The sequence below is a fragment of the Cryptomeria japonica genome, chromosome 11 (assembly GCF_030272615.1).
Source record: "Cryptomeria japonica chromosome 11, Sugi_1.0, whole genome shotgun sequence".
NCBI lineage: Eukaryota > Viridiplantae > Streptophyta > Pinopsida > Cupressales > Cupressaceae > Cryptomeria > Cryptomeria japonica.
In genome coordinates this window covers 217,206,144-217,229,164 of record NC_081415.1, presented here as the reverse complement: position 1 = coordinate 217,229,164, position 23,021 = coordinate 217,206,144, and the positions used below count along the sequence as shown (strand labels likewise).

Below are 23,021 nucleotides of genomic sequence, written 5' to 3'. Positions count from 1 at the left end.
TTATTTAAAATGTAAAAGGTGTATCCATGTGCAAGAAGGAGACTAAGTCTTTTGACTTAGTTTTGAAGGATGAGTTAATTTTGGAGAGATAAGGCTCTCATTGAAGAATTCTTTTTGGTTTGGAGACATAAGGAGAGCATATAGGAGCATGCATAACCACTTGGGAAATATTCAAAAGGAGTTGAGATAATTTTGGAGACAAGAATGTTTTTATAGGAACATGAGGTTGTTTGAAATCAAATGGAGTGAATTTAGGGAGGTTGGAGCACTTTTAGGCAAAGGGTCGAAGTTGGACTTTTCCACCATTTTGGGGAGCTTTTATTACTTGGTTGAGCTTTTTAAGGCTGTTTCTAGTGGTCTGTTGGGTTGGTTATTGATTGAAGAAGACTTTTCCATGTTTGTAGCCCTTTTTGGTGTCTTCTAGACTCCTCTTTTTGAGGCCCTTTTCTTGCATCCGACCCAATTAGTTGGAGAGTTTTTGTACTTAGTGCCCGGAGACACTTGATTTCGAGTTAGTTCAGATTTATGCAAGAACAGTGTTTTCAGAGACAATTTTCTTGTCCTTAGCATTTCTTTTGCACGGATTCTGTAACTCAGATTTAGAGATATTATATATGTGACAACATCTTTTGGAGCAATTTTCTATGGAATCAAACCTTGTTTTCCTTCCAATTTTTTGTGTACAAGCATGATTGATGAAGCTAAATTTGTGAGTTATATTGCTCCTTTTTTACTTGTCTCAGTCAGTCCCTTAATATAGGAATGTGTGTATGTTTGCAGGTCATAGTATGTGTTTAAAAGTTCAAAATTTTTGAGTGAAACATTACTATTCCTCATTGGTTCATCTCAAGACCTTATTATGAAATACTTATGCAAACTTATAATAGGAAAGAAGTGTTTATCAATTAAAGTAGAATATTGTAGACTGAGATCAGTTTTTATCACTTATCTCTCACATTTTGGTGTATCACCAGGTTCTAGTTAAGTTTAGTTCAGTTTTAAGTTCCATTTCTGTAATTTCTTATCCTTTACCCTGCAAAGTTAGTCCAATACTAGAGAGTATCAGGTGATTATCCAATAGGAACTAGCCTAGGAACCGGAGGTTTCATTTCAGGTTATGCATTGCCCACATGCAGAAGTGAATCCCATGTTAGGCTAGATTGCTAAACTTATAGTTTAGTAGGGTGCAAATTTGTGCCTTAACACTTACCATCAAGAGATATTGTACCCTTACCTTTGATTGAACAAACTTTGTCATCTCCAAATCTTACTAAACCTCCATTGTATTCCTGAAAGTTCAAGAATTTACCTTTGTCTCCTGTCATATGATGTGAGCATCTTGAATCAATGATCCATTCATCTTTTACTTCAACTTTAGCTGCCAAGGCTTGTTTTATCGATTGAGCAGTAGGTGCCAGTTGATCTTCTGTTATAGAAACAAAGACCCATCCATTGTCTATTGAATCTTCATCAGAATCATTAGTCACACCTTCATCAACAATGTAACAAGATTTGTCTTTATTCTTCTTAAATCTGTATCTCTGATATTCGGGGTTAGGCTTGTATGTTCTTCTAGCTTCTTCTCTTAGTCTAGCATGTCTATTAGGGCATCTCGAAGCCATATGACCAATCTTATTGCAGTTAAAACATTTAAAGGGTGCTTTACCCTCATACTTACTTCCAATTGGACCTTTAGGCATTTTCCTTGCAAACAGTGCTTCAAGTTCTTCAAGTTCTTCATTCTCCTTCCTACTTTCTTCAAGTTCTCTTGCATAAAAGGATTTCCAATCAGATTTGTCAAATTATGGAGTAGATGATGTTGATGCTTTAAAGGCTAAATCTATCTTAATAGTAGCAACAGGGCCAAATTCTTCAATTTCAAAAGATGAAAGTTTCCCAATCAATGTATCCCTAGTTACTGATGTATTAAGCATTGTTCTTAACTCATTTATAGCATTAACCTTCATTTAATATGCCGGTGGCAATCCTCTTAAGACTTTTGAAACAATTTCATCCTCACTTAAGGTTCCTCCACAACATTTAATACCCAAAACATTTTCATTTACTCTTTCCATAAAAGCAAAAATCCTTTCATCTTCTTCCATTTTCAGATGTTCATACCTGACTCGGAAGCTTTCAAGTTTTGCAATTTTGACTGTGGAATCTCCTTCATTCAATGTTTCCAAATGATCCCAAATAGCTTTAGCAGTAGACCTATCTGATAGTCCCATGATTTGTTGATCTGATAATGTGCTCAAAAGTGCTTCTCTTGCTTTGCAATCATTTTCCTCATCTTTTGTCAAGTTAGCTGGACTGGGTTGACCAGGTATAGCAGCAGTATAACCATTCTTTGTAACTTCCCAGATGTCTTTTCCAATGCAATTTAGATGTGTCTCCATTCTGAACTTCCATATGCCATAGTTGGTTCCATCAAGTTTAGGATTGTCCTTCCTAAAATAATTAGTAGACATTGGATCTCCTCAAGTTGTTAAACTTTTGCAAAAGAGGACTAAGCTCTGATACCAATTGTTAGGTCCCAGAGACAACTGAGAGGGGGGGGGGGGGGGGGGGGGGGTGAATCAGTTGTCAAATAAATTCAAACCAAAAACAACTTAACCAACTTAATGCTTAATACCGGTAAACTAGTTAAGTATGTCGGTAGACAGTGTTAACAGTTAATTTCTATTCTGGTAAAGATTAATGCATGAAACATAAACACAAAGTCATCCACAACACATGACACCAATATTTGTACGTGGAAACCCTGTAAGGGGAAAACCACGGTGGGAAACCTTACACAATATCAGATGATACTATTGTAGATAGTAAGTGTACATAAATGGGGTCTACACATGTGGAAAGGCCGACAACCTAGAGCTCACTGCTCAATCACAAAATGGGAGTCACACTAACTACAGTTGGATGGTTAAATCCAATAAGAATGTAATGCACAAAATAGCATCTTCATATGCTGGATTCAATACCCATGTAATGTTGATATGATTTCATAAAAACCTAGCTTCACCTTCAAATGATGTCTTCATGTATAGCTCTTCTTAATCTCACATATACCTTCACACAATTCTTTTTTGCATTCCACATTTGATCTTACAAATAAGATCTTACATTTATATCATAACCTAAGACCAATTTTATTAGGTCGGCTCTACAAGATATTACAATAAAAACATTTTATAAACAATATAATATCTAATGCAATAACTGGTTGAACATGTCGGCTTAATGCCTTTACAACAATAATTAATTATCTCCATAGTGTGCCATGTTGATCTGGAAAAGATAAACCTACCGGTGAAACCCTAGATAACCCTGGACCTATATGCTGGTAAAAGCAAATATGCAAATATGAATATACCAATGATTAATTCATTAAGATAAGATGTCCACATGATGTCTTCAATATTACCAAGTGTCTTCCATGTTATTCCAAGTGCCGGTGATCATTATATCCTACCGGTGAACCATATACCAGTAACTGTGCAATAGTTACTTGCTTGCCGGTGAATGTTGCTGGATCTCCAAAGTGCTAGTGTTTTAGTAGGTGTTGACATCAATGACAAAACCATACCAAAATACCAACACAATGCAAGAGCTACTTTCCAATGAGCTATGGACTTGGCCTTCTGTGGTATTGTGGGAAGATATATTGTAGTGTATCTTGATGATCTTACTGGTTTTTCTAAAGATCGTGAGAATCATCTTTTTCACTTAAAAGATGTACTTGAAAGATGTTGCAAGCATGACATCTCCCTTAATCCCAAGAAGTCAGTTTTTGGGGTGACCGAGGGAAAAATCCTTGGTCATATTGTTTCCAAGAAAGGGATAAAAGTTGATCCTGAAAGGGTTAAATCTATTCAAACTCTTCCTTTGCCGTCCAACAAGGTCGTTGTTCATTCCTTGTTTGGTAAGGTAAATTTTTTGTGGATATTCATTCCCGACTTTGTAGAAAAGACTTGTCATATTGTGGATATGATGAAAGGAAAGACTTCTTTCCATTGGAATGCAGAAGGCAAAGCTGCCTTCAATGATATCAAAGATGCAATTGCTCATGCACCCGTGTTGGTATGTCCCAACTACACCAAGGAGTTCATCATGTATAGTTATGCTTCCGAGCATACTATATCAGCTATTTTGATGCAAAAGAATTTAGAAGAGATTGAATCTCCTATTACTTTCATGAGTTGTCCTCTGAAATCTCATGAGCTCAAGTATTCTTCTATTGAGAAGAATGCCTATGTGGTTGTTAAAGCAATTAAGAATTTCTATTTTTACATCCTGAATTCTCATACCATTGTCTTAGTTCCTGATACATCAGTCAATTCTATCTTAACACAATAGGATTTTGGCACAAAAAGAGGGAATTGGATTGCTAAAATCCAAGAGTATGATTTGGAGATTAAGCCTATGAAGCTTGTTCAAGGAAGAGGACTTTGTCAGTTGATGGTGGAAGGGATTCCAAAGGAGCAAGAATTGGATGATTCTGAAGATCTTCCTAAGGTGTTGTTTGTCAGTACTACTGATGAATGGTACTCTAATATAGAATTTTTCTTGACTTATGGTGAATGTCCATAAGATTTGTCATTCAAGGAAAAGAGGAATATCAAGCTGAAAGCTGTGAACTTTGTATTATGGGATACTGGTTTGTACAAAAGAGCAATTGATGGTACTTTTGTCCGTTATATTGACAAAGCACAACAAACCAAATTGTTGGAATCTTTCCATGACAAGGCTTGTGGAGGTCATTTTTATACACCAGTGATTTCTCATAAAATTTTGAGAGGTAAGTATTATTGGTAATGCTCTTTCAAGATGCTTTTAGATGGGTGCTTAAATGTATACATTGTTAGCAGTTTGTTGACAAACAAAAACTTGCAGCATTACCATTGAAATCAGTGATTGTTGAAGAACCTTTCTGACAATGGGGAATTGTTTTCATTGGTGTGATCAATCCTTCTTCAAGTGCAGGTTATTTGTATATTCTTACTACTACAGATTATTTCACTAAGTGGGTGGAAGCAATATCGATAAAGAACGCTACTTCTGAGATAGTGTGCAGATTCCTCAAGGAGAATATTATTTCCAGATTTGGTGTTCCATACAAGATCTTGTCTGATAATGTAGCCACCTTTTCTTCCTCTAAAATTTCACAATTTTTCTTTGAATATAGTATTTTGTTAACTCAGTCATCTGATTATTACCCCCAAGGTAATGGTCAGGTAGAATCAAGTAACAAAAATTTGATTACCATTATTCACAAGCTTGTGGAATAAAATCAAAGGTATTGGCATAAGGCTCTTTTTGATGCCTTATGGGCAGACAAAATTACATCCAAACGAGCTATTGGTATGTCACCATTTCAACTTATTTATGGGATCAATGCAGAGATACCCGTTACTTTGGAACTTCCTGCCCTTAAGTTGGCTAAAGCAATTAAAGATCAAACTTTTGAGAATGCTTTAGACAAGAGGATCATGTATCTTTCTCAGATGGAAGAACAAAGAACACAAGTGGTGGACCGGATCACTCAGCATCAACAACAAGTCAAAGTTCTTTTCGACAAAAAAGCAAAGCAAAGAGGATTCCAAGTTGGTGATCGTGTGTTGCTTTGGGATAAGCGAAGGGAACCAAAAGGTTTACATGGAAAATTTGATTCTCTTTGGCAAGGACCCTTCACTATTCACCATATTGCTGGAGAAGATAGTTTTATCTTGGCTTATCATGATGGTACACCATTTTCGCTGCCTTATAATGGTCAGCATTTGAAGCATTAGTTTGAATGAAAGTTTGAGGTAACTTCTTGTAAATAATGTGTTTTTCTTATTTGTTTTTGCTTTTGGTCTTTTGTTCATTTGTTTTAATGATTTCCTTCATTTTGGTCTTTGTAGGAAATTTTTTGGCTAATTACAAGTGCACTTTATTGAAAAATAAGAACGTGTAATTTTCTTTATATTTCTACCTTGTTGCTTTTTGGCTTTTTAAGTTATAATAGGGATTTTTTGAATAAGTTACAAGTTAACTTGTAATCCTTTTCTAAAACCCCTATTGTAATGTCTTTTGCTTGTAATAGGGATTTTAAACCCCTATTACATATGTGCAAGTTTTTAAAACTTGTTGTAGGGATTTTATTTTCCCTTTACAAGTAATTTAAAACTTGCACATCTCTCTCCAAAACCCGATTTTGCCTAGGAATGAAATAAAGTGACATTTTAAACTTGCTATTTTGCCCAAAAACCTCGATTTTCTCCATAAAGTGCAATTTGGAGAATTTTAAACTTGTAATTGCTTTTCCAAAACCTGATTTTGCCTTGTTGATAAAAAAGTGACATTTTAAACTTGCTATTTCATTCAAGAAACCTGATTTTCACAAATACATGCAATTTTAAACTTGCTATTTCATAGAAAAAATCCAACCAGCCAAGAGAAACGTTTTTGTTGGAGATTTCAAGCAAATTTCATAGAGATTTTATAGGAAGAAGAGGTGTTTGGGATTCTTCCCTATTTTGATGCATTTATAAACACATTTCACACCATTTGGGGTTTATAATTACTAGTTTTTTGGATCTAAATCAGCAAAAACGTGTTTACCAAAACCCACATTTTGGGGGATCTAAACTCCACAAATATTTCATCTCATAAATACTTTTGTCTTTCTTCACCAAGGCATTGAGGTTAGAGGGAGATTTGGTCACTTCTTGTGCCATTTTAAATGCATTTGATGCCATGTTTTTTCCATGTGATCCTTCAAAGGCCGTGTTTTGGAGGGTTTGGATGCCATGTTTTCATCTCTCCCTTAGGTGTTTTTCTTTGGATCTCTTAGGCATGATTCCTCTTTGGCATTTTCTCTCTTAAAACTTTCATTTGATGCCATGATTTTCTTCTTATGGTGTTTTAGTAAAATCATGGCAAGGGTTTTCGGATTACGGTTTATCTCTATTTAAGGGCTATTCTTCCTTCTTTGAAAGATTGTTCATCTTTTGAAGAGGCATTTTCAGATTGAAATAAGGCATGATTTCTTTTCTTTTCTTGTTTTCTTTTCTTGTTTTCTTATTTTCTTATTTTCCTTTCTAGTTGTAGATTTGTATATATGTTGTTCTTGCCCCAAAATCAGTTTTGTGAGAGAGATTTTCCCCTTTGAAAAGGAATTTTTGAATTGCATTGATCTTTCCCATTTTCCCTCTTTACTTGTATTCAAGATTTTAAATCCCAATTACAAGCTGGATGAAAATCATTGTTCTTCCCTTATGGATAATTTTTTTTTAACCATCTTTTGTTGGAATTCCAAGTTGCAAAGATGAAAAATACCTATCCTTCCAAAATTGGGCTTTTAGAACCAGATTGCATGTTCAATTTTTTTCCCATTTTCATGAAAATGTCATTCCCAAAATATTCCCATTTTTATCCATCCATAACGCCTATATCTGTACTTTCCATTCACGTCATTTCTCGCAAGCTTGATTCTCATTTTTCACTCATTTCTCCATTTACCATTTTACAAGTATACTTGCATTTGGGTTTTAAAAATCTGATTGCATGTGCGCTCTTCCAAACTTGTATACTTGTAAAAATTTCCCCAAGATCTGAAATTGGTCAAAGTCAAGATTTGTAGCATTTCCCATTTATTTCCCCTCTTTCTCTCAAAAAATCGTGAAAGTGCAAGGGCTGGAGTTCTTCCTGTTTGAAGGAGGAAAAATGTTAGTTGCAACCAATTTTAATGTTGCCTTAACACTTTTAAATCTTCATCGCAATATATTAGGTTGTCCTTCAATGTTAGATTTGTCATCATCTCCAATTCTGAAGAAAATGAAGTATAAATATGACAAGTATCAGAATGAGGTTTCACCTTCTCAAGTCTCTTCTCCTTTGGATCACATAAAAGATACAGAGATAGGGCATGTGGACATGTTAGAATTTGTCAAGAGGGTAGAGGATCCACATGATAGCAATATGTAGCGGCTGTTGGATAGCCATATCCATCACGCATCTTCTTTTCCAATGGCTTCCCTAGAACCTGAATTTGTTCTCGCTTGCACCCATCACTTTGACAAGGAGACAAGAACCATTAAAAATGATGATGGTGAAGCAATAATCTGCCTTGACGCATATACAATTAAGAAAGTCTTCAGAATACCACCAGCACCTGTTTATATGGAGATTTCCAAAGATAGTGCAGCTGAGTACTATGTGAAAAGGGAAAAGCACTGCAAACATCATATTAACAGGTGGATTCATGAGCCATGAGCCACTTTCTCAAGGTGGGCTAAGTTGTATTGTTGTGACTTCAAATGGGAGATTGGGGACATCATTACTCTCCTTAGTAGGATAATGGGTCTTGAACATTCTAATGTTTTTGAACCCTAGATGTACCAGTTTGTCATGTTCATAAGGCAGTCTCATCATATGTCATGGGGAGAAGTCATCAATGATACCTTGTGCGGGCAACTTGCAGCAGTCCCTTCCACCATGACTTTCTACATGAACTCATATTTGGTGTACTTGGTAGCATCACTTAGGCATTTCCTAGTCTTTCTACCAAGGGTGACCACTCCCTTATACTAGTTTGGGAATACTATGATCAGTTGCCCTTGAGACCTAGCAGATTGCATTTCAGAAGAGTTCAAGATGCATTCTTTGGTTGCTTCATGTGCCAGTTTGACAAAACTCTAAAGAATATAAGGCTATCAAATGAGGCATGGGAAAGAGTGAATGAGTATGGGTGCTTGTTTCTTCAATTCCTGAACTTTACCTAAATGAGAGTCGAATGCTAGAATGGGCAGCCGTACATGCTTCCTAGATACCCAGTTGATAAGATCATTCTTATGGAGTTGGGAAGGTAGATCATGGCTGTGCACGCTCATCAGTAAACCAGACATAAGGTTGGAATGGGGATTTATACAACAAACACATTGAAAATTGACTGGTATTCTCTTGTCACATCCATCAAAGCCAAGGCCATGGAGACTGAAATGCAAGAAATTAAGCTCAAAAGGTTTAAGTCCATAGCTGATTTTGATTACCGAGGTATGAAGGAAAGATCAAAAAGTCCTTCGTGTACATGCATCGTATTGAGGATATCTGGGTAGATCTTTGTACATAAGTGGAAATTTTGAAGATGGATTATTGCAGGCTTACTGTTGAGTAGGTTGTTGATTTTAACTTGGTGGATATTCCACAAGGGATGATTGATGATAGGAATGTACTTGATCCTGAGTATATTTCACAAAGGGTTGAGGAAGCTCCACTTCCTTTAATCCAATGGTCACACAAGGAGTGCACATCCATTCTTGAGAGATTTCAGCCTATCTTGGCTAACACCAACGCTTGGCTGAAAAATAATGGTGTTAGACTCATTAAAATAAAGGTTGGAAAATAAGATGACTCTATGAGGCCTCTTGGATGTAAGTCTGAGATTCAGGTCGATAACAAGGAAGGTGCATCATCTTTAGGCACAAGGATCAAATTGTGGGTTAGTCGGGCAACAATACTTCCTCCTATAGAGGCAACAGTTCATGGGAAAGAGAAGTCTTGACTTCACATTCATGTGATTGATCTTGATGATTCAGAAGGACAACAATTAGATGATGCTCCTAGATCTCTAGCCTCAGAATCACCCCACGAGATCCCCTCTTTAGTCTCTATGGAATTTCCTCTATTTTCTCCTGACGTAGTAGTGGAGGAATCTCCTTAGAATGTCATCACCATTTCAGCAGTTGAGCCCTCTATTGATCATCAAAAAGAGAGTCTATCAGAAATATTCGAGGATTCTCCTACATGTATCCAACTGTTTGAGATTGATACCTCCACTTCTAGTTTTGAAGAATTTATGAGGCAATCTTCATGCCCAATGGTTACCAAGAAAACCATGATGGTCTCCATCCTAATAGATACTCCTCCCAGGATGACCATAGTTGTTCAAATAGGAAATGCTTCTCCTTTGCTCGTAGCTACAACTGAAGGAGATTTGATGGATCTACCTCCATGACTTGGTTCTTTTACTCCAAAGAGGAAGAAGCAAGAAATCTCACCTGATTCCTTTGATTATCAACAACTGAAATAGTCTAGGCCCAAGGCTTCTAAAAAGGCCAAGACTATCTCCAGAGTAACTGTTAACAATAACAAGATGAAGGTGGCTGAAATTATTGAACCTCTTGCATATAAGCCACTTGAAGAGATGTCAGCTATTGATTACAAAGTCACAAGGGTAGAATTGGGTAAGAAAATGCATGAGGTGGTTAAACATGATGCCCAGTATTATGTAGCTTCACTAGTATAGCGGTATGATGAGCTTCTAGCCAAGAAAGACAAGCTATAAGAGGACAACCGACAACTTGTTACAGTTGTTCATAAAATCACAAAGCATACTAGTGAAGTGAGTAATCCTTCAAGTTCTATTGAGGCATGAGAATAAATTCATGGAGTTGAAAGGGATGCTCAGAAAGTACAAGTATTTTATTCTTGGGTTGATCAACTTCAAGATCTATGTGCACAAGTGCAGAAAGACATTTTTCAGATGATGTCTAAGTTGGAGACCATTGAAGAGAAATTGTATCATACCTTTGACACTCTTAAAAATAATTTGGAGAGTGTTGAAGGTAGTTTGACAATCTATCGCACCATGCCCCAACATCAGTTGAGTGTTCTTCAAGAACATGCCATTATTTCTTCTAGGGTCATGCACATGTAATTTGAGGAACTTCTCAAGAATAAGGCCCTTGTTCTCAAATCCCTCTTTGAGGAGATTGATGATGCAATGAGAATGTGGAGTGAAGTATTCCAAGGTATTGTTTCCCATTGTGAAAAGGTCTCTTGCAACATAATGAGTCAGAATAGAGAACTGATACCAGAAGAAGAAGTTCTTTCAGATTTACAGATGAGGATTCATAATGAATGGAGGAGCGAACAATTCTCAGTAGCTTCAATTCAGATTTTGATGAAACACCAAATCTTTTTGCATAAAATCTAGTCCATCTTGGAGAAGAACAACTCTATGCTTCTTTGATGTCATGATACCATCGTGAAGACCATGGTTGTTGCCAAGAACACTCATGAACCAAATCCTGATGAGCTACAAGCGATCATCCAAAAGTTTGAAGGATTCATGTCTTCACATACTGCAGCTTAAAGTGTTTTTCAACACTTAGTTGCATTTTTCCAGAATTGTAATCTCTTAGTTGTATTTTTTCTTTTGACAAGTTACATGTAAAAACCTTTTTGTAAATTGCAAGTTAAGTCATTCCTTGCCTTTTTTAATTACATGTAAGACAACTATAGGTTATTTTCAGTTAGGATTGTAGTTGGAATAAGTCATTATTAGTTATTGAATAAGTCTTGGTGGTTGAGAGAATTTATCAAGTTAGTTAGGATCCTCCCACCTTTTTCTCATGACTCCTCTCCTATAAATACTTGAGGGGGTCTATTGTGATCTTATCTTTTTGAAAGCAAACAAAAACTCTGCCAAATTTACAGCAAAGAAGTCTTTGAGCTTTCATGTGTCAATTCAAGAATTGAAAGAAATATAAGGAAATTTCTCAAGCTTTGAGTTTTTGTGCTACATTCTTGAGTTTGTGTTCTATTATCTTTCTTGCAAGTGTTTCTTCAAAGAACTTAATCAAATTTGATTTGGAGTCTTTGTGCTGCAAGTATTTGAGGTTAATATAAATTAAAATAAATATTCTTTTGAGAGGAGTTGTAAGTCTTTGTGCTTGCACTTATTCTTAAGAGAATTTAGGAGCAAATTTTGTGAGAAATAGCTGTGAGTCTTTTAGCTTATACTACTTCCCACCATTTTATATAGAAAAAAAAAAGATATTCTAGTCTTTGTGCTGTTATAATTTATTCTTAATCAAATTAGTATAGAAAAGGGTAGATAAGATTTCACATAATCAAGTCTTTGAGCTTGATATTGTTGTCTTGTCCCAAAGGAAGTGACGGAAGTCTTTGAGCTTTCAGGAAACTTCATTTCCTTTCTCTCATTTCATTTCGAAAGTTGTTACTATTATTTTATATCAAATCACTATCACTTTTCTGTGAAGAGAAAATGATATTGTCTTTCTTTAAAGAAGAAGAAAGATTGTTGTCCCACCCTATTTTATTTTTAAAGTTGTAGTTAGATAGGGGGAGCCTTCCCTTAATTAGGAGAGTTTTAGTCACAGACTATGGTTGAAACCACAATTTTGTATATTTCCCCAAGTGTACAAAAACTTCAACCAAGACTACTTGCTCTTGATCAAGTTGTGGTTGTGATGGAGAATAAAGTGCAAGTGTTTTAGTAGTAATACCATCTGAAATTGTCATATCCCCTAATCTGCAACCTATGTATGCATTAGTTGTAGCAAGCCAAGGTCTTCCCAAAATGATTGGATATCCCCCCAATGTTTCCTTAGGAGAGAGTATTATAAAATCAGTCGGGTATTCCCAAGAATCTAATGTGACAACAATATCTTCAACCATCCCTTCAGGCCAAACAGTAGAGCTATCCGCAAGCTGTAGGACCGTTGGAGTTGATCTAAGACTAGTAATGCTAAGTTGCTGCATGACATCCTTAATCATCACATTTATGGCTGCTCCCAAGTCCATCAAGGCATTTTTAATTTGAGTTCCATTAATAACTATCTTCACAATAGGGTTACCTGGGTCAACATATTTAGGGACAACAATTTTTCCTAACATAATATCAGCCAATTGTCCTACTACATGCACTATTTTTGGGTCCTTTTTCTTTCTCCCAAGTTTCTTCAAACATGCTTCCTTTATAGCTTTTCCATATATGGGAATTTCCTTAATAGCTTGAAATAGTGGAATGCTTATACATATATGTTTCAACTGATCAATAAGATCAAAAGCTATATCATCTTGTTGCCTAGATACTTTTAGTTGCAATCTTTGAGGAAACGGGGGAGTTCTTACATGTGTGTCTGAAGTTTTAGACTAATGAACCTACTCAGGGTTTCCAAGTTGATCAAGTGTAGTGTCTTGAGGAATCTCCTCAGATGGTAATTCTATTATGACTAGAGGAGATGGAGTAGGTAGTGTTGTCCCTAACCGTAAATTGATATCACTTATATTGAGAGAGTATGTAGGATAGTTATTAGGATCAGTTGAAAAAACTTGTTGTTGTTGTTGGGGTTTATTATTTAGATTTGGCACAGGCTGAGTTGGCAGTTGGGTTGACTTGGATGGAGTGGCATTAGGAGCTGGTGGCATTAAAGTTGACTGTTGGGATTGTTGTTGTAGCTGCAAGAAACCTGATTATTGGTTTTCCCATTGTTTTCCTCCCCTCCATTGTGGTGACTCTTTCCAATTACCTTTAGGAGGTGACCAATTCCCTTATGGCTACTTCCATTGAGATGAAGGACTCTGATAATTAGACCAAGGTTTTTGAGAGTTATTCCAAGGCTGAGGAGTATAATTTCCAAAATTTTAGGAGTATGGAGGTTGCCACTGATTATTTTGTGCATTGAAGTTCATATAAGGATTAGAAAATGACAACGGATCTTGTGGCATACCTTGTCTTAGAGGCCAAGGCCTTCATTGTGCAAGATAAAAGAGTTATTTATCATCTCCATAGATAGGCTTGAAATCTGGAGAACTCTATTGGATATTAATTTTAGCTAGTGGTTTACTTCTATAGTCCTTCTTCTTTTGTCGACAGTGAGGATAAAATTCAGCAAGAATAGCCTCTTCTTCCTCATGCTTATTTCTTGTATGAAGTGTATCCAGTTGAGTAGCCATTTTATTAATTATGTCCTCCTTAAAGTCCTTTAACAAATGGGTTATTTCCATTCTTGAAACTGTTGTAGATGACTTTGCAATTGAACAACCAGGCCTATAGTGTCTTCCCCTCTTGGTTGCATCTCTAGAGTACTTTTGACAGATTTGTCTAATCTCATCCCATTGAACTTGAGTAATATCTCCTCCTCCCTTGATATCTAAGGAGTCAACACAATCCTCATTGATTCCCCTTAGAAAAATCAACTTCATAGAGTCTTCACTCAGAGTGCTATGCTTGGATTTCCTGACACTAAACAAAAACCTCTCCAAATAGTCCTCCAGGCTTTCATCTTCTTTTTGTGTCATCCTAAAGATATCATCACTATGTCGGTCCATTCCCTTGCAATAGTCTTTATACTTGTCCAATAAGTTTGTCTTCATCTCCTCCTAGGTAGTGATTACATCTCTTCCTAGACTTATAAACCATCTTAGGGCAGCTTCTTTCAAAGTAGCATGGAATAAATTAAGTTTTTTGGCATTAGTGGTATAATCATAACTTATGCAAAGGATGTCAAATTCAAACAAAAAGGTATCTGGATCTTCTGTTACCAAACCATGAAATTTTGGAAGAGAAGAAGTTGGTATATTCTTCAAATTTGCATTATCATGATGGTCAGGAATGGGAAACTCAAATGTTGGATTTACAGGCGGAGGTGGGGGATTTGTTTCCATTGGTCCCTGATAAAGGACTAAAGGTAAAACATTTTGTTCAGGGGGTTCATTCAGGAATTCTAGGTCTCCTTTCGACAAATTAAAAACACCTATATTTCGCACAAAGGCTTCTGCAAAAGGGTTTACTTTAGGTGCTTGATCTGATCTTATATCTTGAGTGGGATGCAAGGGAAGAAATCTTCCTAAAACATCTCTCTTCCTCCAATGCATGTAGATTAATTCAAGGAGCTAATTAAGAAAAATTAGAAACTAATGACTACAACAGGTTCTTAGCTTGGCACCATCCCCAACAAAGATGCCAAAAATGTTGGTCCTTACAACTAGAATGACAACTAGGTAATAAAACACAATTCAAAGATTGAATATCCTTGAATAGATAGCTTTCTTGTAGCAAAGGTTTGTTTACTTATCAACCAGGGACGTAAACTTAAAATGGGTCTACACTGTATGTGCCCCAAGTTCATGTCACAACCATTCTATATTACTATAGGAAAGGAAATTCTTTAAAGTAAACACGCAAAGTATCAATGAACTAATACTTAATCCAAATTCATAACTAGAAATTACTTAAATAACTACTGTTAAATGATAATGTTTTGGCAAACAACAAGAACAACTCTACCACAGTGGCTGTAGAAATAGACACAAGAACTATTTCTAGTGGCTACGGGAACATACAATTGCTGAAACAACTATTACTGAAGAATGAAAACTAACTTAAACACACGAAGGATTACTCTCTAAGTGGTCCCCCTTGAGTGAGTATCTCCAAAACTTTCAAATTACAATTGTTAAGTGTGTAAAATCACATTGATCTATTTATTCCATCTTAATTGTGAAAAATACATAAAATAATAGAAATCACATTGATCTATTTATTCCATCTTAATTGTGAAAAATACATAAAATAATAGAAGACTGTGTATTACAAATATTATGGTCATTCTCTGCTATCCTCAAGAGGAGAGAGATCCCTTTATTTATAAGAAAACTTAAAGCAGAATCCTAACTAATCGACCAAATTCCTATAGAATATGCGAACAAGATTTATTAACAAAAGAAGAAGAAGAAGAAGAATTCAGTGTAGGAAAATAGAACAACATATGTCCTGCAGCTGAGAAAATATAGCATTACTTGCTTCCTCGATCTAAGCTCCACTAAGAACAGTTATAAATGCTTCATAAATCATTCTGATGAAGAACTAGTCAAGTGGCTTTGATCATTACTACATTTTTCTGACTGGGTCTGCATTACGACTATATACTTGGTGCTTCTTTAAACCGCCTCTTAGTCTTTATCTCTCCTTTGCCAACCCTGCATCACGATATTAATATGCACAACAAACATGTGTATATACTAATACTAACATGATATAATATAAACCATACTTAATATTGATTTTAGATATTTGCATAGATAAATCATTTAAAAACTATTATATGACAACCTTAAGTATAAGTAAAATCAATTTCAAAAACACTTAAAAGGTATCAACTAAGAGTGTATCATGATCCAAATGTCATCTAATCACAAGACCTAGGAAGGAGAATTATAGCAAAAATCTATCAAAATAGAGCCATTATTTAGGCTCATCACCTTGGTCATATAATACTCTACCATATTTGTATCCATCCTCCATACTCTACCATCCACGATCCTCACCCCACTCATATCGACTTGATGGTGTTCAAACAATGTACACATACTGTGAGGTCCTCCATACAAGACCATCGTTCCCTACCTCTTGTTTGTGTAAGGTGCTTAGCCTCCAAGAGATAGGTACCACACATCGGAAGGTAGTAGATCCTAGCTACATAATAGCTTCGCATACCCCCATCCTCAATGGTTCCCTGCGTCTTCTTCCTCGTATACTATGAACCAAGATTGCCTCATACAAACTTGGAGAAGAAACACATTACTACACCAAACCAACATTTGAAAATAATAAAAACAAACTAGTTTAGCCACCGTGATATGAATGAATAAAGAAAGACAAAGCATCGATTTCGACATTAAGACAAGAAATATCCATAGAATTTGCAACACTAAATCAAATATGAAAAAGATCACACATAATTTTGGGTAAACCTTCATAGTTAAAGATAAAAAAAAGTTTGCTGGTCCTCACAAGAAAGATAAGAAGAGTCATGAAAATTACACATCACAACACTGTGTGACTATGAGTATCCACCTCATGAGGAAGGAGGGAACAACGTCCAGCTATCAGAATAGTCCCTCATATAGTGTGGAAAAGGAACACTACCCCACATTGCATGGTTATGTGCACCTTAGCATCACCATGCATCACCTCATCATGCAACATGGCCCTACCCCAAACAAAACCAATAGGCTGCATGGCAATGTCCTCCACATCCTGCATCATGTCTCAACACGACATGGCGATACTCTAAGTAGAGAAGACATGCAATGGATGTATCCTACATGGTAGTGTACCTCACAAAGAAGGCACATGTAGGTCACAACTCTCATCGTGACATAGCCCACAAGATACTCATGGTAAGCCAGATGTATACATGGCCAGGGCCCACCCATATGCCTACCGATGCAACAACAATCAAGAAACCATGGGCGCCCCTCTACAATGCAAGAATCTCCCTGTTGCTCTATATCATGTAGGAATACATAAGATACATATGCGCCTTCATGTAACCATGTACATGGCATTGTTCTCTCGAGCTTGACTTGCTACAATCAACAACATGACATCATCACCTAACGTTGTGTCATAAAATCGATGGGGTGTGGCATCGTACCCATTGCATCATGTTGGAACATGTGCAAATATGAAATCCATCTCAGCATGGATAATAAATTTCCCTCCACATGATGGATCTAAAATTAAATATATACATGAAGCACATGGTCCCACCTAGGGTACACATGTGGTATCGACAACCTCTCATGAGGACAAGGCAGTCGACTATGCCAGCTCTGAAAATTTCATGGATGGACAAGAAATGCCAACTCCCAACATCCAATGGACAGACAAGCAATGTCAGCTCCAAATGCCTCCCAGATGAACAAGCAATGCCAGCTCCATATGTCACACAGATAGACAAGAAATTGCTAGCTCCAAATTTTCTAGATGAACAGGCATCATCTAAAACCCTTCTAGAGCCTAAATGAGCATTCTGAACATGGGCGAGGCAAATTTATTACCTCAACATCACAATTAAGACCACTATACTTAGGAACTATGGGGATTAGGCCGGCACATATGAACCATCCAAATTGGTCCATAAAAGGGGAAGCATTGAGCACACTTTCCATATATATTCTTCCTCGAATTAGAGAAGCTAAGGTCACTTCATGCCACCACTATTCATACGTTGGTCCACCCTATTTAAGGAATTGGTATTATATACATTTATATTCTTCCTCAAATTAGTGAAGCTAAGGTCACTTCGTGCTATCATAATTTATACATTGGTCCATTTAATTTGAGGAATTGGTGTTATGTACATATATATTCTTCCTCGAATTAGTGAAGCTAAGGTCACTTCGCACCATCATAATGTGTATGTTGGTCATTCTATTCGACGAATTTGTGTCTGTTGCTACCCCTTCACATACTAACTTACCAACAACATGTGGGTTGGCACTCAGTAGGGTGACAAACATGCAAACAACACATTGGTAGTATAATATTTCCATACCAATAACAAACACATCCTCCATGTTTGATTACCTCATCGTCCCATGGGCACACAAAGAAAGCAATGGTTTCTCACAACACATAACATAAGCACTAGTACTAGTTTATTGGGGATAACATAAATGATGCTAACATGAACACAACTCGTAACATTCATTAATTTCCACATACACATAAGAATTTAATTTCAATCAATAAGATCCCCTATATTTCAAGGTTCATTTTCTTTTTCCAATCATCTTTCATTATTCATAATTTATCACTTTTCTCAACAAATCTAGATAACAAAGTCATCAACAATATTTTTTTCCCACATGTACCAATCAAGGAAAGAGTTAGATCATTGATCCCATAAGATCGAATCATTTAGCATCCTTACTTTATCTTCAATAAAAAAAACAATTTACCACCAATTAGGAACCTAGAGTTTACACAATATCATGAATTAATAGCTTAATTCCACACATAAAATTATTACCTTCCATGCATCAAATAAATTGTATATCATAGGACATTCAAATTATTTACTATGAAATTCCCTAAAACAATTTAGAAAGGTTTACATATGCAACTACACATGAAGTAAATTAAGCCTTTTTTGCAAAACTTACCCTAACTAACCTTCAAAATCACAAAATATGCGCTTAATGATTGAATATAATTACTTATTCAAAATCTTCTAGATTACCTACATTTCAAGGCAAGGAAGAGAAGGAGAGAAATAACATTTTATATTCCAATGATCACATAAAACAAGCTTTTAGTTATTAAGTATCTAATCTATACTAAATAGATTCATAATACCCCTAGCTCAAATTCATATTCCACTATTCAAAATAGAAAGTGAATTGATCTTTGATGAAAGAGAGTTACTAAGGACCCTCATACACTATATCATAGATACATACTAACATAATTAAGGAAGGACACCTCATAATTATTGCAACACTATTATCTATAATTTAGCCATATCTCTAGAAACCATTGAGTACAAAATTTATAAATCAATTAATAAGGACTTACAATTAACTTTAATTATGACAAGGAACATAGGTAAGAGAAAGAGAAACATAATATTAGGTAATAAAGTATTAGAAAGGACACACAACAAGAAAGCATATCTTATCTACCTCAAGGTCTACATAGTTTCTATAAACATGAACCCCCTAGAATGGTTAGGGATAGTCAAAGGGGAATACAAACACTCATGCGAGTACAAGACACAAAATAAAATAATAGGCTCATATAAAGTAGGAGTACCAAGTGTTATAACTTAGGCTCTGATACTAGATGTAATGTCTGTAAAAGTATCCTAGATAAATATGACCATTTGAAGTGCAAATACAATTTTATTTTTTTTGCTAATGTAACATATTTATTCCAGTTAAACATGAGCACTATCTAACATGATCTCCAAAAAACACATGAATCATCTAATCCTGTACATATTCAATTCCAACATAATCATAGAAGCATAATTATACAAGTGGAAATAACCAACATTTCAAAGATTAGCTTCTCCCTAGGACATCTCAACGCCATTACTTAACTTTAAGAATATAACAATACCAAATAACTCAATCATATCACTTAATCACAACAGTCCTACCATTCATTTCCCTTAGGACATAGAACATTCCTTAACAACATAAAATTTTGAACAAAATGCAAACATGCATCATCACATAACACAAAATCAAGTCATCACTATCACACATCTAATCAAGTTAATAGATCTAATCATAAGTGCATGAAAAGACCATCTATCTGTCAACGTAGTAAAAATGTCAAAGATCAATATCAAGTCCTTCATAAATACAAATAGCATGGTAGGAGAGGGGCATCACACTTGGTCACAATCCCATCTTAATATTGACTACAAAATTAAATAAAATCTAGAATAACATTTATTTTTGTACTCCAACTTCGTGGGTCCATAACTCTTGGCTCGTTAGGTGAAAATTTGTTGGGTGCACTGGAAAGATCTCTAAAATAAATATGCAAATTTATGAAGAGTCTTATGCGAATATGGCATTCTTCTTCTAAAAAACTAGGAGCTATAAATTCTTTGAAGGCCTCATAAAAAATAAATTATGAAGATATAAAAAATTCTTTTTATGCAAATCTTACAAAACCCTTGTTTGAGATTTGTACCTAGATGTGACAGGTTGTAGATGCTTATAATTGGTTATGTAGATGATCTTGAAGGTTCTCTGAAAGATTTTTGACAGATTTGAGATTTCGGAAGGATATTCTTTAAAACATAGAGTATCCATAAATATTAGGGTTAAGTGCATTTATTACAATAAAAAGTTAGATTCGATGGTTTGTGGAGGATAAAATGTGACTTTTTCACTTCATTTCACAACTTGCAACTGAAGAGAAGAATTTTGGAGAGCTCGGGAAGCCAAATCAACTAAGGTCCCTAAAGAAGCAAAGGAGAAGCCATTCTACAAAGGCATAGCAATCAAGAAACCAAAACCATCTGACATTGTTGATGTACTGAAACAAGGCAAAATTGAAGTTATACATCCTATTTATTTAAACAAGCTTGTTAATGAAGCTATTAATCATGGAAATATGAAACCATTATCTAAGTGGTACATGAATTTTGATGAAGATAGTAAGAGAATTCTAGAAGTTGTTGTAGAACATTTGAATGTACATAGTAAAGCTATGATTGAATTAAAATCTGAGATACCTAAGAGCTTATACACAATTTTGGATGCAATAAGAGAAATGGAAAAGACAAAAGAGGAGAAACTCTAAAAATACATTTTAGGCAAACTTTGTCTGGTGATTGTTGTAAGTGAAATGGAGAAGATTATTGATGCATGTAAAGAGAAATATAGGAGAAAAGTGAGAGAATAAAATTATGATGGGAAAGAATGATGAAGTGACTAAGGAAACTAAGAAAATTTTGAGAAAAGTGTTATTAGAGAAGCATTATGAAGTTACACCTAAGAAGTCCAAGGATGAAGCTTAGACATTTGGTCTTGAAGTTTTGGGAATGCCTAATTTAGATATTTTGATAGAAGGACAACAAGAGATAGATATTCATGAGCAATCAATTGACAACTCCACATTTGTTCTAGGAGTTCAAACCGATGAGAAGGTTGAGATCAATTTGTCAGATGAAGGGAAGACTGAGGATGATGTTGGGAAGGTTAAGGTCAAGACTGAGAACTCTGGTCCATGAGTAGAAAGATGATAAGGGAAAAGTTGTCAAGGTTGGGCTAGACACTGTGAAGGAAAAGAAGATAATCAATGATATTGAATTCTCATAGGGTTCTATCAATCCAATGTCATTATCCCGTACTTAGGCATTCAAATTGGCCATCATTTTTCAAGCCAAGGTGAGTGAAGGTCCTTTGAAATCCAATTCAGAGAATAGTATTCTTTTGTCTCTGGTATCTGAAACTTTGGAATAGCTAATGCCTTCATTCTAGAAGGATCTATTTGCTACTTCGATAGGCCAGTTGGATTCATTTTGTAAATGAAAATTTTGAATCCTTTAGAAAATATGCAGAGATGAAGGTGCTAAATGAATTCAATGCTAATATATTTAGGAATATGAAGAAAATAATAGCAAGAGATCGAGTCCCATTGGATGATTCTATAAAGATCATGAAAGAGACATTGTCTGAATATGGGAACCTATACAAATCATGTTCAAACTTGAAGAGGCTCATTAAGGACGTTGGGAAACAAGTGAAGATGCATGAGGATGAGTTGGTTTGGTTTTCTTAGTCTGTTGATGCACAATGTACATCTTTGAATTCTCATAAGAATTGGGTAATATCTTTGGTGGAGAAGATCATAAGTTTGGATAGGGATAGAGACAAGATCATTGGGAGAGTGTGTGAACTTAGGAACCATATTAATCCTAAGTTGTATATAATTCTTACTGCACTTCAAGATGCTCAAAAGGCTCTAGCTACACCTAATCTGGTAGATTGTAAATCTGTCGAAGCTCAATCTTATCTTTTTAGTAGTTTCATAACCATATTGGAGAATATGAAGAAGGTTTGGGATAGCCACTTGGATGAATTGAATAATTCCTATGTAGATGTCTTAAAATTTTTGTAAGGACTATGTGCATATGTATATAGCATTTTTGCCTTGAGTTTTTGCTTTCCAGAACTCTACCTTTGTCATTGATCTCAAAGGGGGAGAGGAATTTTTTTGTATATTCTCAAAAGGAGTATTGATCTAATGGGGAAATGTTGGTTTTTGAGTCCAGTTATTTAGATTTTGGTTCCAACATACTATAGTTTGGTTTTGATTCAACACTTAGTCATTTTTTACTAGGTGTTACCATCAATGCCAAAATGAGAGATTGTTGGCATTCAACATTACATGGTGACTTAGTTGTTTTTATTCATTGCAACTTGTGTCAGAGATTTCATTTGCACTTCATGATTCACTCTTATCGGAAGGTGGAAGATAGTTTGTGGTCCTATGATCAAGACATCTAGTAGTTGGACATAGTCTGGTTGGAAAGTCATTCTTGGTTGTGTTCCTTGTGTTGCAGATCTTGGTGAAACATTTTTGATACATGATATGCCTTACTCTAGGTTGGTGTCTTCTGGTGTTGATACTTGTATAAATTGGAAGATCTAGTATTGCAGTTATCGAGTAGAACAATGCTCATCAGTAGTAATGTGTGGATATTCGTCTTCCAATTCTTGCGAAATAATTTTGGTGATTATTTTCATGTTTGATAATGTTAAGCCGACATATGGATGGCATGTGATCACTTTTATTTGGTCTAGATAATTGTTCTATATTGGATTTAGCCAACTTGTTTTGCACATTTCATCCTTTGTGCCATATTGTTGAAGCTGCTATGATGTAGACGTGAATTGGTAATATCGATATTTAA

The 23,021-nt window shown here is 35.5% G+C and overlaps 1 protein-coding gene across 1 annotated transcript; it reads left to right on the top strand.

The window, feature by feature from the left end:
• The first annotated feature begins 3,630 nt into the window (after positions 1 to 3,630).
• LOC131860140 (uncharacterized) lies at positions 3,631 to 21,335 on the top strand. Its single transcript, XM_059214514.1, has 5 exons — positions 3,631 to 4,083; positions 4,609 to 4,801; positions 4,987 to 5,226; positions 5,338 to 5,616; positions 21,160 to 21,335. The coding sequence occupies exons 1-5, from the start codon at positions 3,631 to 3,633 to the stop codon at positions 21,333 to 21,335; spliced, it is 1,341 nt and encodes a 446-aa protein (XP_059070497.1).
• Positions 21,336 to 23,021: the final 1,686 nt, after the last annotated feature.

Coding starts and splice junctions, on each gene's coding strand:
- LOC131860140 (XM_059214514.1), top strand. CDS start 3,631: ATGGACTTGGCCTTCTGTGGTATTGTGGGAAGATATATTGTAGTGTAT. Junction 4,802..4,986: donor TTCTCATAAAATTTTGAGAG/GTAAGTATTATT, acceptor CTTCAAGTGCAG/GTTATTTGTATATTCTTACT. Junction 5,617..21,159: donor AGGATTCCAAGTTGGTGATC/GTGTGTTGCTTT, acceptor TGCCTAATTTAG/ATATTTTGATAGAAGGACAA.